Source organism: Artibeus jamaicensis, unplaced genomic scaffold (assembly GCF_021234435.1).
Source record: "Artibeus jamaicensis isolate MK-2021 breed Jamaican fruit bat unplaced genomic scaffold, CSHL_Jam_final contig_603, whole genome shotgun sequence".
Classification (NCBI taxonomy): Eukaryota; Metazoa; Chordata; class Mammalia; order Chiroptera; family Phyllostomidae; genus Artibeus; species Artibeus jamaicensis.
This window is the reverse complement of record NW_026521904.1, coordinates 574,893-595,838: the sequence shown is the minus strand read 5'-3', so window position 1 is coordinate 595,838 and position 20,946 is coordinate 574,893. Positions and strand designations below refer to the sequence as shown.

General features: G+C 34.7%; 1 protein-coding gene across 1 annotated transcript in view; it reads right to left on the bottom strand.

Moving 5' to 3' along the window:
• ARHGAP15 (Rho GTPase activating protein 15) overlaps positions 1-20,946 on the bottom strand; it is a 633,529-nt gene that overhangs the window by 305,016 nt on the left and 307,567 nt on the right. The window contains exon 8 of the mRNA XM_053670683.1: positions 20,491-20,602. Coding sequence (XP_053526658.1) covers positions 20,491-20,602 — 112 coding nt within the window. The remainder of the gene's footprint in view (positions 1-20,490; positions 20,603-20,946) is intronic.

Sequence of the window (20,946 nt, the reverse complement as noted above, 5' to 3'; positions counted from 1 at the left end):
TTAAAAGCAAGAGAAAATAAAAACAAAATTTTTCAAAGCCTTACAGATGCAACATGTGTTCTGAGTTAGACTGATTAACTTACCTGGACTACAAAACTAAACTACTTATGTTTTCTCCTCTGCAAATTAATGTAAAATTGTGCTTATAATATAGCATGTTTTAAAGATCAGAAATGAGAAAATACATGCTATGTGCTTAAAACAGTATATGGCACATCTAATGCTTATGCAGTCTTTATTAATTCAGAAAGATTGATCAAAGTTCTTCCCCCATGTGGAAAAAATAATTTAACCTTTTATTTTATTTTTTTATGATTTTATTTATTTATCTTTAGAGGGGAAGGGAAGGAGAAAGGGAGAGAAATATCAATGTATGGTTGCCTCTCATGTGTTCCCTGCTGGGAACTGGCCTGCAACCTAGGCATGTGCCCTGACTGGGAATCAAACTACGATTCTTTGGTTCACAGGCCCGCGCTCAATCCACTGAGCTACACCAGCCAGGGCAAAATAATTTAATTTTTTGAAAATAATGTAGCTATATCACTTTATATTTATTTTTTACTTCATACCATTACCTGATATATTTAACTTTAATCAACAAGCTAGTAGAAAATTCAAAATTATTTCATTTGTAATTATTCTAATTTTTTCTGCCACCTCTATCATTTGCCACTCTGTGGTTTATAATTTTATCATCCTGGGTTTAAAGTTATTCAGGTCATATAGACTGTTAGGTTTATTTGGTCTAACAGAAGTCACTAATATGAATAACTAGCATTTCAAGAGCACTTACTCTATTCTAGGCAGTGCTCTAAGCATTTTGGGGGGCTAACTGACTTCATGTTTACTATAAATCTATGAAAAATGTTGCATAGGCCATACAAATGGTATTGGCAGGGCCAAGACTTATGCCCTGGCCATCTGGCTCTAGCATCAATGCTTTCATCACTAAACTGTAGCTAAACAACCAGGTGAGCTGCCCTAATCTGGAATTAATTATAGTACTTGTTTCCTAACAGCTGGGCGGTAGGTCTTTTGACATTGTTTCTATTACTAAAAAGTGACAGACTCTTATTCCTAGGGCAATTTAGGCAATAACTCCAGCCTCTAGAACACTGGAAAAAATACATTGGGACCCAAATTTGCAGCATTTTGATTTATTAAATTTCACTTATAAGTTCTTAGTGGACCATGATCATGGTGTTACCTAACTTGCCATACATGGGAGTTTATTCTTAATGCGAAAGCAAAGTTTCTACTAAATTCAAGTATAGATAAGTTCTTTGTCAAAAGCCTGCATAACCAGTCATCATTGTATTCATTTTGTTGCTAAAATCAAGCAAGTATATTTTAACAATATTTTATGTATACATTTATTATTAAATGAGATTATCATGAGAAAGAATAGGGAATGTCTATTAAAACATCATAAACATTCTTTGTCAATGTAGAATTGAAAATATTTGGAACTTTCTCAATTTTAGTGCTTCAGAAACAGCATGAACAAAACAATTTCTCAATAAATGCCTGTGATGGGAATGTGTGAACTGAGTGCTTGCTCCCCACTACTCTGGTTTTTTAGAGTTTATAGCATCTTTGCTTAGACCGCAAATATAGACTCTATCTTTTTAGAGATTATTTTGCATTCCCTCAGTCCCCAGATCATTCTAATCTTAGTTAATCCATTAATATTACCAACATATTATTGTACAGAGGAAATTTTAATCCCTCTGTATTATGAAGGTAACATAAACATTGGGAAGGGTATCGCTCTTATGTAACTTGTTTCTTTATTGGTTTTCAGAGTTCATTGACTAATCTATCTGACTGGGCCTAGGTCCCATTCCTGTATTATCATTCTGTGTAAGTCCTTTTTTTTCCTAAGTGTTCAGTGGAAGAAATGCACTGAGCTTAAGAGTAAATGAGGAGCTTAACTCCGCTGTAAGACCTCCAAATAAAAGTGTAAACAAGCAAATATAGAGTTGTTGCTGATCAGCTTGTTTCCCTAGTCAAATGTTGAATATTTTTGGCAGTTTTTAAATCCAGCAGTCACCCCTTTTCCATAAGGGTATATTCAAAGGGCCCCAGTAAGATACCTGAAAGCACAGACAATACTAAACCCCACATGCACTATGATTTTTCTATACATACATATCTATGGTGGAGTTTAACTTATTAATTAAGCATATGAAGAGATTAATAACAACTGATATATATAGCAGATTAATATACAGCAATCAAAGATTAATATACAGCAATCAAAGTCATGTGAATGGCTTTGGAGTCATTATTAAGTAGAATAAAGGTTAGTTGAACATAATAAGTGCTGCCTATACTATGATAGTTAATCTGATAACGAAGATAGGTACTAAGAGACTAATGGGTGGGTAGTGTATACAGAGTGGCTATTTTGGAAAAGGGACAACTCCCATCCTGAGAAGGACAGAGGAGGACAGCACAAGATTACATTGCAGTACTCAAAATAGCACACAATTTAAAACTTCTGAATTGTTCTTTCTGAAAATTTTCACTTAATGTTTTTGGACCACAGTTGACTTGCAGGTAACTGCAACTGTGATGGAAGTAGGGAGTGGTAATGAATCAGATTTCTAATGCATTGGAATGATGAAAGTATTTGCATAGGATTCACCCCTGATTTACAGTGAACTTGGGTAGATAAAAAAGAATTCTAACTAATTCTTAACTTTCCTGAAAAACCCTTTAAATAACAGTTGTCTTTAGTATTTGAGCCTGAGATCTAGGTACTAATTACTAACAAATAAGAGGCCTCAGAGTTTCTCAATGACAGTGATTAGAAGGAAAGGCTTCTGGAACATTCTTTCCCCCAACTTTGAAAGGATCAATTTGTTCCTTTTTAGTTTATTCCCCCTACAAAAGCTGATCAGTAATTTCTTTTCAGTTAAATTCCTGCAACTTCATTGAAATTCGTAATTCTGTATTCTATTGCCAATGTTTAAATTCCTCAATATGACCATCCAACTTATATAATTATGCCAGCTAGCTAATTTTTTTTGCTGTCTTCTGAAGCAAAGCAAATGCACTGAAACATGTGCTCTATCAGATTTAGTATGAGTAGTCTGCTCTAGAAACAAAGAAATTGACCCCTATCTTCATCATCTCTTTTATGATTGGGTAAATTTGTTTTCGCTAAGTAAGCTAATATAATATATTTGTGTCAATTCTGAATCAAGAATTTTATAAATGGTAACTAATAAGGATGCATGTCTGACTCCATTCAGGAAGCTTGTAATTTCTTATAAGTCATTCAATATAGTATTTCCCCCAATAAATTTAAAATAATTTTTGAAAATATGTTAATCTCTAGAGATTTCTATCATTTCTCTTTAACATAACCTTTTCTTAATCAAGTTAGGAGGACTCTGCAAGGTATGATGGGAGAAAATGGAGTATTTCTACCAATGTTATTATTAGCATTCGCCGAGTGCTTACATTGTGCCAAACACTGCTATAAAAATCACATATGTAGTCTAATTTATGCTTCCAGGCAACTTGGTGAGGTAGGTACTATTATTATTGACATTCTCAAGATCATAAAACAGAAACTAAGTGAGGTTAAGTACCTGGCTGAAAGTTTACAGAGCTAGTAAGCAGCAGAAACCTTCAGCCTCACTCCAGAACCTAAAAGCCTCACAGAACAGTGGTTATGGTTCCAAGTTGTGGGGTCCGAATGTTCAGTTTCAAATACTAAATTTGCCATCTCTTAGCTTTGTCACACACTGATTAACCACTCAGGTCCTCTGTTACCCAAGAGGGAATGATGGTAGAGGGCCACTATACCTCATAGTATTGAGAGGATTAAATGAGAGAGAACATGCACAACTGCTTGGAACAAGGCCTATAGTCTGGTAAGCAGTCTAACATTCTCACCACCTTCTACACCAACCATACTTCTATAACGTAAGGACAAGAGAGCTTTGTTCTTATGGTCCTCTTCATAAATTCAGCATAGTAATGGTCCTTGAGTGAAAATCAAAGGATTGTCTTTGTGCCAAATATTTTTATAATGCGAAAGCTTATTTCAAATTCTACCATATTGTCCCAATATTTTCTTGTGCTACTTATTAGTTATTTATTACAACAAATTTTAGGAAGAAATGATACAAGATTAGAAACACAGAATACTTTGTGAGAGGGCTAATTACATCCCTTTATTGATTTTTCTTCTCGCTCTCTCATGGTCAAATAAGACCTCTTATTGTAGGTTGCTAAGGCATTGATAAAAACTAACCAAAGGAGCCACATTTGGAGACTTTTCCTCCAAGGGTGCAACTCGGCACACAGAATGTTATACATGTATCTTTTACATACTTATCCTTAAACTGTTTATCTGGCACATTGACAGGCAGCTGGTGGAACAAATAGGAAATCCTGGGAAGCACATTCATTTTTAAAGTGTTAATGTGCCCAGTCCAAGAGACAGTAATGTGCTTCCATCCGTTAAGATCCCCTTTAATGTTTCACATTGAAAGACCATAATTTAAATGAAATGCATTATCCAACCTGGAAGGTATTCCACATCCTAAATATTTAATTGATTTCCCCATCAGGGGAAGATGAGCCCACACAATAAGCAGATCCTATCTATATCTAAATGTCCAATTAATAGTGTCTCTAATTTAGGGTAATTTAGGAGTTTACAACTTATAACATGGCTATTTCTTCCACATTCCTCCCAAAATACCAAGAGGATTGTGTCTGGATTAATTGCAAACAGCAGACAATCCTCTGTGTATAACGAAAACTCAGAGTCAGCATCATCCAGCCATGCGCCTATAATTTGAGATCTCATCTGAATATTTTTCACAAGGGGCTTCACATCCAATGTAAATTGAAGTGGCAGAGGAGGAAAGTTGTAATTGTTGCATCTCCCTATTTAAAAAGTTAACAAGTCCAGTTCATTCCTGCTGATTTTTACTTAGTTGGGTCTTAGCTAACTGAGTGAGGAAGATAAATCAAGCCACTTGCAGATTTTCCTAATGGTGCAAAGTTTGGCACCCTGAGGACTGTAGAAATGTCTATTACTACAGTTGTAAAGAAGAGAAGTGGAACAGGTCTGTGGGTGGCTGGATCCATATGAGTGATTTATTATTCCTGAATCCACTTAGTCATTTCCGGATAAGCACTTAAGTGCCAAAGTTTATGGTCATTTTCAGTTTAAGAACAGAACAAGGCAACTCTTGACATAGAAAATAGATATATTATTTGGAGGCATAGGCATTTTTCCCCGAGTTTACCAGAAAATTGACATTTGAATTTACACATGTAAAAGCATCATGGAAGTTTGCCTAATTAATGTTAACTTGTGATTTTATGAGGTCTAATTGTTTTTATGAAAAAAAGATGTTCTACTATTAAACTTTATTTGAGGACTTGAGGTTAGAAATTAACTAAATTAAAACTATGGTCTATCAGGTATATAATTTTTAGCATTAAATTTACCTTGTCTGTGGCTGTTTTTCTTTGTATTCTTAAAGAGCCACTTTGTAGATAGCTTAGTTTTTGTTCAAATACCAATTAGAATCAATTTTCTGGGGAAAAATAATCAGTACAGCTCCTGTTCTCCACAACAAAGAAAATACATTTGTAGACATATTCTGGAAATTTAAATCCCTCAATGCTCTTTTTGAGCAAGTCCAAGGAGATTTGAAGACTAACATTTTGTACTTTGCTATTCCCAAGAGGCACGTGTATGATCATCTTTATTGAGGTTTGTTCCGGTCCCTGCTGAATTAATATGCATTTTCGTTAACTAATCTTGAAACAACAGGAATAAAGTTTATCCAGGTCTTTTATACCTCAGAGAACAAAACAAATACTACAAATCTTTAGAGAGAAAGGATATACAAAAGGGCTTGAGGTGAATATTTCAAAGCAAATACTCTTTAAATGATGTGCAAATTATTTCAGCTCTTGAGCATGATTTATGAAAGGGATTAGCCAACTGCAATAAGAACCAAGTTTAAACTGTTGGGTTTCAAAGTCAGAGATGAGAAGTGGTTTCAAGAAAAGGAAGGAGGAAGGCAGTAACAGTTTAGAAGGGAGGCTTGTTTCAGTTTTTCTCCTTAACTGACTCACCTTAAATTGTCACCAATTGTTCTTAACTACAGGGTAAAATATGCATTTCTCCTCTAATTTTCTATACAGTTAAGACTATAATAACTAAGAAATGATACTAGAATTTATATTTCAGCAATAAAGACTCTACTTGCCATGTAAAGAATATAATTACAACAGTTAATGTGTAAACTCATTCATGCTGGAAACAATAACCTCTGAGTCTTGCATCAGAAAACATTTCTTTTTTTCAGTTCACAAGTCACACCTATAATAACACAACATAATACATTAAAATATCACATTTTGCTTTTCACGTAACAGTTAAAATATTATTCTAAGACTTATGAAAATAATTGCTTTTGTAAAATTGTAAAGATTATTGTAAGATTATTAAGCTCACCTCTCTAAAATATATGTATATATTCATTTAATCCTCATCTGATATTTTTTGAGAGAGAGAGAGAGAGATTAATGTGAAAGATAAACATTGATCAGTTGCCCTCTTGTAGGCTCCCTACCAGGAATTGAATCCACAACTGGGATATGTGCCCTGACTAGGAATTGAACCTGCCACTTTTTAGTCTATGGGACAAAGGTCCAACCAACTGAGCAACACCAGCCAGAGTGTGAGCTCACTTCTTGATTCCCTAATGACCTGCTGCTTTGGAAGGTATGGAAATTTCAATGATCCCACTCACATATGATTAATATCTAATGCTTCTTGACAAAAATTCTGGATGTTGTTCAATGAAAATGAGTTGAGCAAAAATCATATAGGTTCTCGGCCAAACCTTTCTGTGGAGTCGGTTATGTATAATTTAAAAATAAGGTTGAAACCTCAATAACAAACCCAGGTACTGACTAGGAGGGGAGGGGAAGAAGATTAATGTTCTTACGTGAGCTTTCTTGGAATAATAAAGCTAATAAGTGAAGTGAATCCAGGCACTACTAAAATTTAGAGGAAACTCTTTCAATCCATCTCATTACTATCCAACACATTTTTAAGTCTGGACATTTGGAGACAAATTTGTGAGAAAGATTCTTACTTAGAAAAGAACAATTATTTCATCATTTTGGTTTTCATTTTCTAGAATAGATAAAGGTGAACCTGAGAAATGATGCTTTATTTCAGCAAATTTCAGAAATAGTCATTATCAGCTCATCCCAGTGAGTGAAATCTTAGTGCTAGAAAAATTAATTAGACTGCAGTTTGAATCTATGCTTTCTTTTTTGATAACTAAACTGTGAACCTACTTTTGTTTTTTCACAATTTTTCAAAGACCTTGACTAAAGTGCAGGCTGGTGGGCTTGATTGCTTGGGCAGGGGCAGCAGATGCGCTTACTGTGTAAGTAAGCCAGCAAGGATGTGGCTTATTCAGAATTAAGGTATCTAATCTGAAAAGCCAATGGGAAATGAGTTCGAGCACCCCAAAACAATACAAAAGTAAAACACATTAAGCAATGAGATACAATTTTTGCATTTGGGAAAAAAACAAATGTCAGGCTACATATGAGATTGTATGTTCCAAGACAAGTCAAATGGAAAATAAAGAACAAATAGCATTTGTCCATTCAGATGGACTTTGCACATAAGAACAACTAGGGAATTCATGGATTTCTTCTAAGAAATTGTTTGGACCTTTGGTTCCTTGGCTCTTTGTTTTGGTGAGGGTAGTTTATTCTTGTCTTAATTTTCATTGTTATTGTTTTTGTTGTTTGGCTGCAACGATTGACTTTTTGACACAGATAATTTAGAGTTCATGATTTGGGTGCAGTACAGGCAAAAGTTACAAGAAGACTGTATCCTGATTCTGTCTCAGTCTGCATTCATGGCTTAACAGGAGTTATGAGATTAAATACATATGTACCATCAAAACATTGTCATGTCATCAAAACAATGGAATGTTAACCATATGCAAGGTTATTCTGCACAAAGGCAAACTAGATTTCTACCTAAGTGGGTCTTGTCAAGGTCTCAAAGGCCACGCTGGCTTTGGACTTTCAAAAACCTACTTAGGGAAATCATTTTTGTCTTATAGCAGTAGGCTTATCAAACTTTAATATGCATATAAATCATATGTTAAATTCAGATTCTGTTCACTGGGCTTGGGGTAGGACATGAGATTCTGTCCTACAACCAGGACTTCCATTGCTAAAGAATTCTGTCCCTTTGTTGGCTCTGGCTCTCTCTCCCCATCTCCTACCTATATTTACAGGGATCACATTTCAACATTATTACCCCCACTCATATTCTGTCTCAGGAACTGCCTTGGGAGGAACCAAAGTCAAATATCCATCAAGTGGTCAATGCCTCACGTTTCAAACTTTTCCTTCATTTCCCACACATAAAATTCATAACTGGTTTCTTCTTTTCATCTTTTCCATTCAATCACTTATTTACTCAGTCACTCAGACATTTAACATTAAACAGCACTATGTTTCAGAGTCTGTTTTAGGTAATGGGGATGAGGAGGAGTTATCAGAAGGTCACAGTTTATGCCCTTCAGGCATTTACAGTCTAATGGGATAGAGAGATCTTGGCTTCAGCAACGACTGAAGCCTTGGTCAGTCAAGATCACTTCTCCCAGATATCAAAGTCTCTTCATTCAGATGCAGCTAACATGATGGGAATCCAGGCATGCCAGTCTGTCAGTAGAGTGTGGGCTTTAGTGGGACCAGATTTGCACTGTATTTTAAATTCACTCCTTCTAAGTGGCTCTATATTAATGTAATTTAGATATTTTTAGTTTAGTCACCAGATGCATTAAATTATTTGATTTGATTCTAATATATGTGTATACATAAATAGAGATACATACACACATATAAAACAATAAAATTAAAACATTTTCTTGCTCTTAAGTGAATTACATAACTGTCAAAATTTTACCATTGTATTATTATTTTACTATTTCATACAGAAAAGGAAAAGGCAACTGACATTATAAAGTTTAATGTATAGAGATTGTAATAAAATGGATCATACTCAGGAATGACAAAACTGAGCACTTATTCCTCATAAAACTCAAATACTTAAAGAAAATAAAGGTAAAAGTATATATGATCCCCTAAGTCAATAGAATAATGAAGATTTTTTAAAAGTAAACCTTTGGTAAGTTAAACATTTGGTTAATAGGATTTTGTCAATTGTTTAGATCATTGGCAGAGGGAATTCTTGCTATAATTCTAAAGAGAGAAACTGATGGATTTATAATAGACAAATAAAAGTTATGGTCATTTTGCTCATACTAAACTCATTTGGAAATCAGGAATTTAATATTTATATTAGAATATAAATAGACATAGTTCTTGGAGATATTTTAGATACAGTACATGAGATCTGTCTGGAAAAAGTCCAGCTATTGTAAATACAATGAGAACAGTTTGTGCAATATCAATGTAATCTGGCAGCCAAGGAGAGTGGACTGGAATGAGCATGTGTGAACAATGCCAACTTCACTGTACTAGTCAGTGTAAGTGGTAGATGCCCTTGAGTGAGCATGTGTACTGTGTTGCCACTGCATTCAAAACGACTGAGCAGGTATAGTGATGCATCTACATCAAATTTCACATTAAGCTTGAACATTCTTCTGTGAAAACTATCTGGATGATTCAGAAGGCCACAACTATGGGCAATTGGTGATTAGCACCTACATCATGACAATATGCCCACTCATACATCACACCTCGTGTAGAATTTTTTGTCAAAGCATCAAATCACCCAGGTGACTCAGCCTCCTACAGCCCAGATTTGGCAATCGGAGGTTTCTGGCTCTTCCCCAAACTAAAATAATCTTTGAAAGTGAGGGGATTTCTGACCATCAGTGAGATTCAGGAAAATACAGTGGGAGCAGCTGATGGTAATTGGGAGAACTGTGTGAGGTCCCAAGGTGCCTACTAATTTAAAGGGGACTGAGACATCATTGTCCAACCTGCAATGTTTCTTGTATCTTCTTCAATAATTGTCTCTGCCCTGGCTGGTGTGGCTCAGTAGACTGAGTGCCAGCCTGTGAATCAAAGGGTCACTGGTTTGATTCCCAGTCAGGGCACATGCCTGGGTTGTAGGCCGGGTCCCCAGTAGGGGCATATGAGAGACAACCACACACTGATATTTCTGTCCCTCTCTTTCTCTCTTCCTTCCCCACTCTAAAAATAAATAAATAAAATCTGTTTTTAAAGTTTCTGTTTTTCATATTACATGGCTGGATACCTTCTGGACAGACCTCATGAATGTTTTCCATAGAACTAATATTTATATTATCTCCTTAGACCTCCTTATATTATATGTAAATACATATTTATATTTTTATATTACTTTGTATTTAGACAATAGTACCCATTACGTTTATTTGGTAAGTCAATTTTGGGAACTTAATGAACTTGTCTGAATCCTGCAGCTAGCATATCCTAGAGGTGAGCATTGTTCTGAACTTTTATGACTCTTGGAGCCATATTTCGGACATAGTCCCACACCACCTTTTGAATAGCATGCACATATCTTTCAACTTTTGTGTTAAACTAGATTTTTTAAATAAGTCAACCTAAAGAAAAATTATTCTCACAGTCTTCTCAAAATGATCAAAACTAGTCTTTTCATTTTTTTGTACAATACAGGGTTTCTCCTTTTCTCTTGCCTCAGTAGAGCATTGAAAATTCTACAAGCCCATAGAAGTGCTGCAATAGAAAGTATGGATCAGAGTAATTCTTTCAAATAAAATAGGAGGTTAGATTTCATGACAGAAACATTTCCCCAGGTTAAAAGATGTTGAGCAAACAGTAGCTTTAAGCAAAGGGACTACTAGAAATTTTCCCTTCCCTTCTGTCAAGATTTTAGTCATTTTCATCTCATTGTATAATAAAGTACCTATTTGTACATGATTCTTTTAGGCATAGTATGTGAGACCTGAATAAAATATGCCATTGCTTTAATATTTACAATCCTAAGAGGAAATCGAGAGAGAGATAGAATAGTGATCTTAAAATATTAAACCAGTTCAAGTAGTCAAGAAAATGAAATAATTCATTATTATTTTTCAAACAATTTTCAGAAATTCCATCTTCATCTTTAGCACAGAATAAGAAGTACATTATAATGGTCACTTGAATATCCTCATTCATTCATTTACTGGTTTAACACAGCACATTTCCGAGTGTAGCTGACCCTTGAACAACACAAGGGTTAGGGGTGCTGACCCCCCACAGTGGAAATTCCACATGTAACTTTTGACTCCTTAAAAACTTAACTAAAAATAGCCTACTATTGACCAAAAGCTTTATCAATAACATAAACAGCCAATCAACACATATTTTGTATGTTATATGTATTTATACTCTATTCTTACATTTCAAGTAAGCTAAAGAAAAGGTGTTTTTGTGGGTGAAATCATAGGAAAGAGAAATACATTTGCAGTATTATTGAAAATAAATCTGCACATAAGTGGACCCATAGAGTTCAAAGACTTGTCATTCAAGGTTCAACTGTGCTCTCAGATATCATAGAGCCACTCTGCTAGTTGCGGATATGTGAGTGAAACAGATAGAGTCCTATTCAGAGACTGACAATCTAGAATAGACAAATAGCCAGCCATAAGGAGCTTGTTAAAACCCACTTTAGCAATTGCTATGATAAAGATATGGCCAGAAAATTGGGAGGATCTCCTAACTTACCACAAAAATGTGAGAGTTTTTTTGGAGAGGGTGTGGCCTCAATTGAATTTTATAGGATATTAATTTAGCAAAGAGAAGATCTTAAAGGTAAAAGTCAGAATAGAAGAAATATACATCAGGGATTATAAACACAGTTTTCCTGGAACATAAATCATGGATGAGGGTGTGGTGGGAAAATGTAGAAAAGAGAACACAGGTCATAAAGAGCTTTCTACTGAGTAACTTGAGCCAGAGCCATTCCAACACAGTCATTTGATTAGAAATTGTTCTTCACCTTTGACTTCAGTTTTGGAGGATGCCATCTCTGATGGAACTATTCCAGTCCTATATTTTCTCTTGTAGGATTGCATCCATTGTTTTGCCTCTATTTTTTTAGAACAATGGATTTTGTATACAAAAGAGTGTAGGTATTCACTTTAGGGAAATTAGGTAGCAGAAGTATTTAGCTTCAGGTTCTACTTAAATAATCAAAAAAGATTAATTTAGAGACTGATTCAATACCTCTTGTACTTTGGGGTGGAGAAATACCTGATTTTCCTCACATGGATGTGAATTTTACTATGAGTAATGAGAAATAAACTTGTTTTCCAAGAAACTCTCACAGATTATATGATTACAATAAATATTTTCTTCCTAAGCATACCATTAGCCCCATTTGGGACACTCAGATAAATTAAAAAGCAAATTATTTCCTTTTAGGATTTTGAAGAACCGTAGCATTGTCCCTATACTGCAGAAACCAGAAGCAGTATACCAAAATAAATCTTGTATTCATAAAGAGGTCATCATTGTATTCAAAGGAATGCATTTCCCTGCATAGGGATTCACTATAAGAATGCCTCAAATCTTGTGCTTAACTAAAATACTTTAGACATGATATGACAAAAGCAAACAAATATTGTATCCCTAACTTTACAAGGAAATGCTAATATATGCCTATTCTAGAGTCATAGAATAAACAGAGGAAAACTTTCAGAGGAGATCAAAGAGCACTTTTCCTTTTGTTTACAATCACAGCTGTGTATTAATGCTAAGGAAATATTGCTTGAGAGTTAGAGCAATGAACCCTCTGGACTTGGCCTATTATTGAAAGAAAAATGCCATTTGACATAATGAAATCAGCAATTGATTCAGTGCAGTTCATCTAAGGGTAAATATGGTCACCAAGTTACTGCCGGGGTCCAGAGGAGGTGGGGTGATCTCGTGTTTGAGAGCTGATGGGGTTAGAGAGACGTTCAGAGTCGCTGACGCTACACAAGATACATGACAGTGGACACCTACAGGTCGGAGGGCAAGGTCATCCCCTCAGAAGAGAAAGAAGAGATGAATCAGAACATTCTTTGCTCAGCTTATAACAAAGTCTTATCAAATGATTCATGGAAAACTGAATGTTAAGAAAATACTCTGTGGTCCCAGGGAAGTTGAGATCTTGGCTATCTAGGGAACACATATTAGAGCAATCACTGTGGTCACACAGAACCTCAGTGTGGGCCTGGGACCTTCACGAATAATTTTGTTTTGACAAAGAATTCAGATGCTCGATTATCAAGTGTGTGTCTAATCTTTACCATTTTTTCAGCTTGAAATGCTTAAATCTTTCAGCTTTAACACCATGAATTTGTATTTAAAACCTTACATTTTTCTCACCAACTAGAATACTTTGAAATAAAAAGTTCCCTTAACTTGTGGAAGATGATCCAGAGGAGAAGTGATACTAAGTGTTTCTTAGATATTCTGTCTTATAACTATAGTCAAACAAACTTACCTTTATTTTTACACTTTAATGCAATCATTTACTTTTATCAAGAAGATATTTTGTGAAACTGGGATGGCAATATTGACTTTAGAAAAAAATCAGAAGTTGACCATCTGAGACAAAAATCAGAAACTTTTGTCTCTTTGACAACACAATAACCCATAATATTCATAACACAAATGTTATGACCATTTAATCCTTTTTAGGTAAAGATTTATTTTCTGTTTCTTCAAAGCTAGATATAATTTATTTCTACAACATTGTCTTTATTTTCTTGGCAGATGGCTTTTCTTATTATTTTCATGCATTGGCAAAATTAGTCTGCTTTAAATAAAATACTTAATAAGAACAAACTTTAAAGTATGTATTTATGTGAGTCTCCAGAACAGGCTTCACAATATGTGTTTAAAACAATTGCTAATTACCTATTTGTCCAAGACACTCATATGACTCTTTCATTTTGGATACTAATTAATATCTTTCAAATTTTATTAACTACATAGAAGTAAATGTAACTCATATTCAGAAAATTTGATATTCATTAAAAGTTTTGAAACTGCAATTAGAAAATATGTATGTTCTCTTATTGAAGTATGAACATGGATAATTCCTAGCATGTGTGGGTATGTGTGTATGTATTCCAGTTTTTAATTTGTGAAAATTTTCAAACACACTGAAAAAAAATAGCATCATGAATATTCATCCATTCATATACATACCACCTAGATTCCTCAAATGTTGACGTTTGGGATAATGCTAGACTTAATCTGTCCTTACACACATTTCTCACAAAAAAACATCTGCCCTTGCTGAGGACTCACTTCCCCACCCATGCTGCATAAACTTCTTCCCAAGTCCTCCATTATCTCCTTTTCCAACTATTTCTTCTGGCTGGGAGACAGCATTCCCTCACCACCACTACTGGAGATTTGAAGAGTTCTGGACCCTCCTAGCCAAAGCTGTTCTGAGAATCCTAATAGCTTTGGTGGAGCTGGTGCAGGAGTAGGGGAGGAGGAAAAGGACACCAGATGGAAAGCAATGTTACTGGGAAGTCTTAACTTATATGGTCAGAGGAACAGCAAATGCAGAGTGACCTGTTCCCTAAAAGCAACAGTCTAAATGACTGCATAAGGTTCAAGTGTGCTCTATGTATTGTATGTGGTTTCCTTGTGAAAATATGTTGAGGTCACAGCTACCAGTTTACAATTGGATTTTGACATATTCTACTAACAGCTGTGGATGACCAGTATTATTTATTATTACTTATATTGGTACAAAAATCAACTGCCTTCTCAATCACACTTTTTTTTCACTTGTCATGGTCATGTTTTCTATGCAGACAATTTTTTTAAACAAAGATATTATTACAGGTTCACAAGCATTTTTATTTTCTACATTATATAAATATCTCAAGCCAATTTTTTCCATTTCTATCTTTACCCTGTAGTCTGGTACATACACCCTTATTATACACATTATGAAAGGGCTATCAACCTGGAAAATCTATATCTATTATAAATACTTTTAGGATTTCACCCAGAACATGTTTGCTTTTCATAATTTAATAAAGACAGTAGAGGGAAACTCATTTCCTTTTAGTTCCCTTAACTCTTGGTATTATTCCTCTAAATCATATTCATTTGGGAATACTTATTTATAATGCTAAAAAGTTGAATGTTTATAAAAGTAATCTTTACAGTTTAGCAATTGATTAATATGTGATATGTTACTTGTAAAGCATAAACCAAATAGAAAAATATTTAAACAAATGAAAGCATATATAAGTGAAATCAAGAATTTCTGCTGTGCACCTTCAGGAATACCTATTAATGAAAACATGAATGGATGAATAAACTAGAGCTATTGTCTAAAGAAATAGTGAAATGACTAGATGCTGAATCCTTTTTATCAACTGGAACCTCTTAAATGACATGTTCTTCTGGGTATAAGAGAGTCAAGTGTATCTCTTGGCTGCCTCCTACTCTTTCCTGGTGTGCTGCTCCCACGAATGCCCTGGCTGCCATTTTCACCTGGGGAGTCGCCAGGGGAAAGACCAGCTGCTCATATTTAGATTTTTGCAGCTATGGCTCCCATTTCCAATCCTGGCTCATTTCCTCTATTTTCTCTACACTCCAAGAGCGGATGTCAAGTATATATGCCCTGCTCCAGTCTTCCATCAGGCACCACCCTTGGCTCATGCCCTATTTTGATACCATCTGCTTGGGGACATAGAGGATAATAATAAGAGCTTTTACTTATTGAGTGCCTGCTGTGAGCTAAGTATTTACATACCTAATTTCAAATTCTCACATGATCCTTCAAGGACAGTATTAAACCCATTTTTATAGATTTAGGAAGTGAAGCTCAGAATGGTGATGAAGCCCTTCCAAGTTTATTTGATGGAGGATTTGTATTTGGGACTTTCTCTTTGCCATCAGTGGAAGACAGTTCTCTTTCCCTGGAAAACTATGTTAACATTTTCTTTGATTGACTCTGCACTTTCCGTAATAGCCGTCCCCGGAGAGCTGCTCTCCCACTCTCATCCCATGCTGGTGTCTTAAATTTCCCACAGTGATTTGGCCCTTACATTGAATTTTCTGGCTTCTTGTCTCTTAGATTCAACTGATATCTTAAAATATCTGATTAGTACTTAATAGTGTTGGCAGGTTAAAAACATATTTTAAAAATGAAAGTATATTTAGGCACTTAATTTTCTGAATTCACTCATTGAGAGTACATATTTTTCTATGTTATACAGAGAAACTGGACAATGAAATGACCACCTGTTAGCTGCTAATGATGTTCACATGCCTTTAAAAAAGTAATTCTGGCTTTATCTGTCTACAATCTTGGCGACAAAACTCGTGGGAACTTGAAGGGCACAGGAAGCCAAAGGCAGCTAACTGGCAATAAAGTTTGTGCTCGGACTACTAATAAGGAAGGAGATATTGTGAATCACTAATTCTACATAATTATTTTGTCTCAGGAGAGTGACATAAAACCGAACACATTTTTTAAGACACTAAGTTTTGGTGTTCAAATCTATCTAGGATAGATCAAAGGAGTTACACAGAGTGTATTTCTTACTTGAAAAAAATTTTAAAATACCAATATAAACATGCCTATTAGTATTGCAAAGGTATAGTCTGATACTGTGTGGATGGTTCAGTCAGTATGGCTCTCAAATGAAAATGAATACATAAATACTGAATATACTTAATTCAAAGTGATAGATGACTATTAACCATATCCTACATTGTAGAAAAATATACTAACCCTAATGAAAGCTTACAACTATAAATATACAGCAAAAGAGAAAAGAAGCATTTTCTAAAATTAGGGCTGGCATAAAGGTTAAATGACCCTTTTGTTTTAACAGTGATATCAAAGTCCAAAGTAAATATCTCATTTTAATTATTTTGTTAATATGTTTTTTGGTCCCTGCTTCAGTTTACTGATTTCTATGGATCCCATTTTAATATAAATTTTCTACCCAAATCCAAGGTTGATAAACTAACTTTACTTTCATTTGTTCTCTTCACTGTTGTGTAATGGTACAGGGCATAGGCTCTAGTATAAGACTGCTTAACTTCAAAAATTGTCTCTATAACTTCTTTTTTGTACAAGTTGTCTATATTCTCCGTGCCTGTTACCTTATCTATAAAATGTAATTAATGATATTACCTACCTCATTGGATTAGTGGGATGATTAAGTCAGTATAAGACAAGCACTTACAACAATGCTTGGTGAACAGTAAGTGCTCAGTATTTACTAGCAATCATTATTTTTGAACTACAAAGAAAATGGTGAATTTAAGGTTATCATACAATTAGGTATAGTTTAAATTAAATAGAGCAAATCATATGTGTCTCTGCCTTTGACTTTAGGCAGGCTTGAGTTTAATCCCAAAATAAACAGATAATTGTCTTTCTCGATTAAAAATAAATTCTACCTAGAAGACAGGCAGTAAATTTCCATATATTTCTCATAGCAATATTTTCATAGATATATCTTCTTGAGCAAGGGAAACAAAGAAAAAATAAACAAATTGAGAGTACATTGAACTAAAAAGGTTTTGTAAAGCAAAAGAAACCATCAACAAAATGAAAAGGGAACAAACCACTAAATGAAAGAACATATTTGCTAATGATAAATCTGATAAGGGGTTAATTTCCAAAATATATAAGTGACTTATGCTACTCAATACCAACAAGACAAACAAACCAATTAAGATGGGCAAAAAACATGAATAAACATGTCTCCAAGAGGTCATACAGATGGCCAATAGACAAGTGAAAAAATGTTCAAGATCGCTAATTATTAGAGAGATGAAAATTAAGCCCACAATGAGCATCATCACCGCATACCTGTTAGAATGGCTGTTATCAATATATAAACAAACAACAAGTGCCAGTAGAGATGTGGAGGAAAAAAAAACTTGCTGTGCACTGTTGGTGAGATTGTGGGCTGGTACATCCACTGTGGAAAACTATGGAGTTTACTAAAAAAATTAAAAGTGGAACTTTTTTTTGACCCAATGTTCCCACTTCTGGGAATATATCTGAAGAAACCCAAAACACTAATTTGAAAAAATATATATGCACCTTCCAATGTTCATTGCAGCAGTATTTTATAATGCCTAAGATTTGGAAATGGTCCAAGTGCCCATTGGTGGATGAGGGGATAAAAAACCTGTGGGACATTTACATGATGGAATACTACATGGCTGTAAAAAAGAAGGGATTCTTACCCTTTGTAACAGCATGGGTGAACCTGGAGATTATTATGCTACGTAAAATAAGCCAGTATGGGAAAGACAAGTACCATATGATTTCAGTTATATGTGAAATCTAATGAACAAAATAAACTGTGAACAAATAGAAGCAGAGGCATGGAGACATGGAACAGACTAACCACTGCCAGAGGGGAGGAGTTGGGAGACTGGATGAGAGAAGGTGAAGGAATGAAGCAAACACATATTTATTTATTTATATAAAAGAGAAAGACACAGACAACAGTGTGGTGGTAGCCAGAGGCAAAGGGGAGGTTGGGGATAGGCAGAGGTGGGCAAAGAGAGGAAAATGGGGATGGAAAAAGACTTTGCTTGGGGCCATGGGCACACAATGCAGTGAGCAGATGGTTTTTTGTTGAGTTATACATTTGAAAACTGTATGGTTTTGTGAATGAACCAATGTCACCTCAATACATTCAATAAAACATACAAACCATTTAAAATTTTAAAAAGTTAAAGTAAATTCTAAACAAGAGGAAGTGGTATTCTGTCTGTACGAATTTTATCTACAGTATCATCCTAAAACATTTTGTGTGGCTATTACCGAACAAAGAATCCATTGCCTGAATGTTTCTCAAACACACTTTTGTAGCCCTATTTTTTCCAAGATCCAGGCTTTAGAAATGTGTGAGATCTGTCAAGCAGCAATTTTACCTGAGATTCCAGATCTATTGATCATTACCTCATCCATCCTTTATGTATACTTCAAAATGGCTATATAATTAACATAAACTATAAGCTCACAATTTAATTCTAATTCCAAAATCTTATCTTATGTCTGATCCCATATGAAGTAAAAGGGGACAGTGACCAAGAGTTAAAGGGAACTGTTCAAATGACATAACTGCAAACTGTACCGTCATGTGGAAGAATCTTTTTAAATGTAATGCTAACTTTCCACAACATACTTGCAAAGCACTGTGAAGTTGAAGACATTAACACTGATCATTTTAAATTGCAACTTAAAACAACTGGCTTACTAAATATGTATCTAGCAGTTATTGAAATGATGAAAGAGTTCTTAAAATAATGACTCACTTTTAAAAGGGTGAATCTACTTGAAATTATCATGCCATTTCTCTATTTTTAGGCTCCCAATTATTTAGCTTTAGAAGATAAGTTATCACATACAAATAGCTTTTCTCTTTCTATGTGGCTATTTCCTTTTTTCCTCTTGTGTATGAATGTGCATGCATGATATATATATATATATATATAATCTTTCCTAACACACAAATATGTGTGTGTATATATACACATATAATCATATAAAACATGTACTTATTTACATATGTAGATATTCTGTTAGCATCCCTTCTCAACTTACTGAGTTCTCCCTAAATTAAAAAAGCTAATATGTAACTATACTTAATTTTGTTCAGAGAAAATAGCAGAAAAATGGTGAATCAGATGATTGGAGTAGCTAGGCAGATGATACAGGAGAGGTACTATAATTTTTCACACTTTGGGAAATTGGTTTTCTCTGATTCCAAAGATATCTACTTCTCTCAGGAAGCTGAGACTCAAGCCAACTCTCTGAGGTAAGTGTGACTGACACCTTTTAATAACCCCCTTTTATGGAGGAAGAAGTAGGTAGGAAAAGGTTATAAGATATATTCAAGATCATGATATAAATGGCTAGATTGGTCCTTTTTATTCTAAACTCATTTCTCTTAGAGCTACATGTGACCTTCAAGAACATCTAATTTACATTCCACATTTCTAAGCCTTCCTGGGGATCTGAAAGTATGGAAAGTTGCAGAGTCTGTTGGTTTAAGTTGGACCAACCATGATGGTCCCTCGCACTTTTTTAAAGTATGGCAATCAAATAGTCAGCATACCAAGGTTTGGAGATGCTTGACATTTCCCGCTCTCAAAATCAGTCACGAATCTGAATGCCATGGCTATTACTCAGAGCTTCAGATATTTGGTGTAAGTGAAGACCGTGACCTAGGAACAGTTATTTTCTCAAAAGGCATTACCAACAATGATGGGAGCAAAATGCCCAGGCTGCCCTCCAGTGCATAAATCCCTGGCCCGGAAGGCCACGAGTCTTCCATGAGCAGAATGAATTTGGCTCAAGTCTCATTTTAATGCATTTATATTTTATAAGCACTGCATTTGGATGCAGTAAGTTAGCAAAATTCAAAATGAGCAAGTTAGAAATATACTTACTTAAAGATTTTCTGTGCTCTGGTTTCTGTTCTTTTATATCACTCTCATAGTGACTTAGTAAGTCAGTACTGGAGGATCTCTGGATTTTAAATAATTCCAGGTTTCTTGATGGCTAGAAATACCAAATAATTAGTCAGAACAAATTTACATGGAAGAAAGAATTAAAAAAATAATTTTGGGGTCTATTTTGATGTTATATTTAAAGGGACATCTAAAATAAGATAATTATTTTTGGAATGGGGCCTTTATGCTAAGCTTCATATTAAAAGTTAATAATAGTTATATATATGGTACTTACCAAATCCTGCATACTACCCCAGCATTCACATGCTATTCATCACAATGAGGTAGATATTATTATTATTATCATGATTATTATTAACCTTACTTTCCAGACAAGGAAACTGAAGCCAAAAGAGATAAGTCATTTGTCCAAGGCCACACAGCTAGTAAATG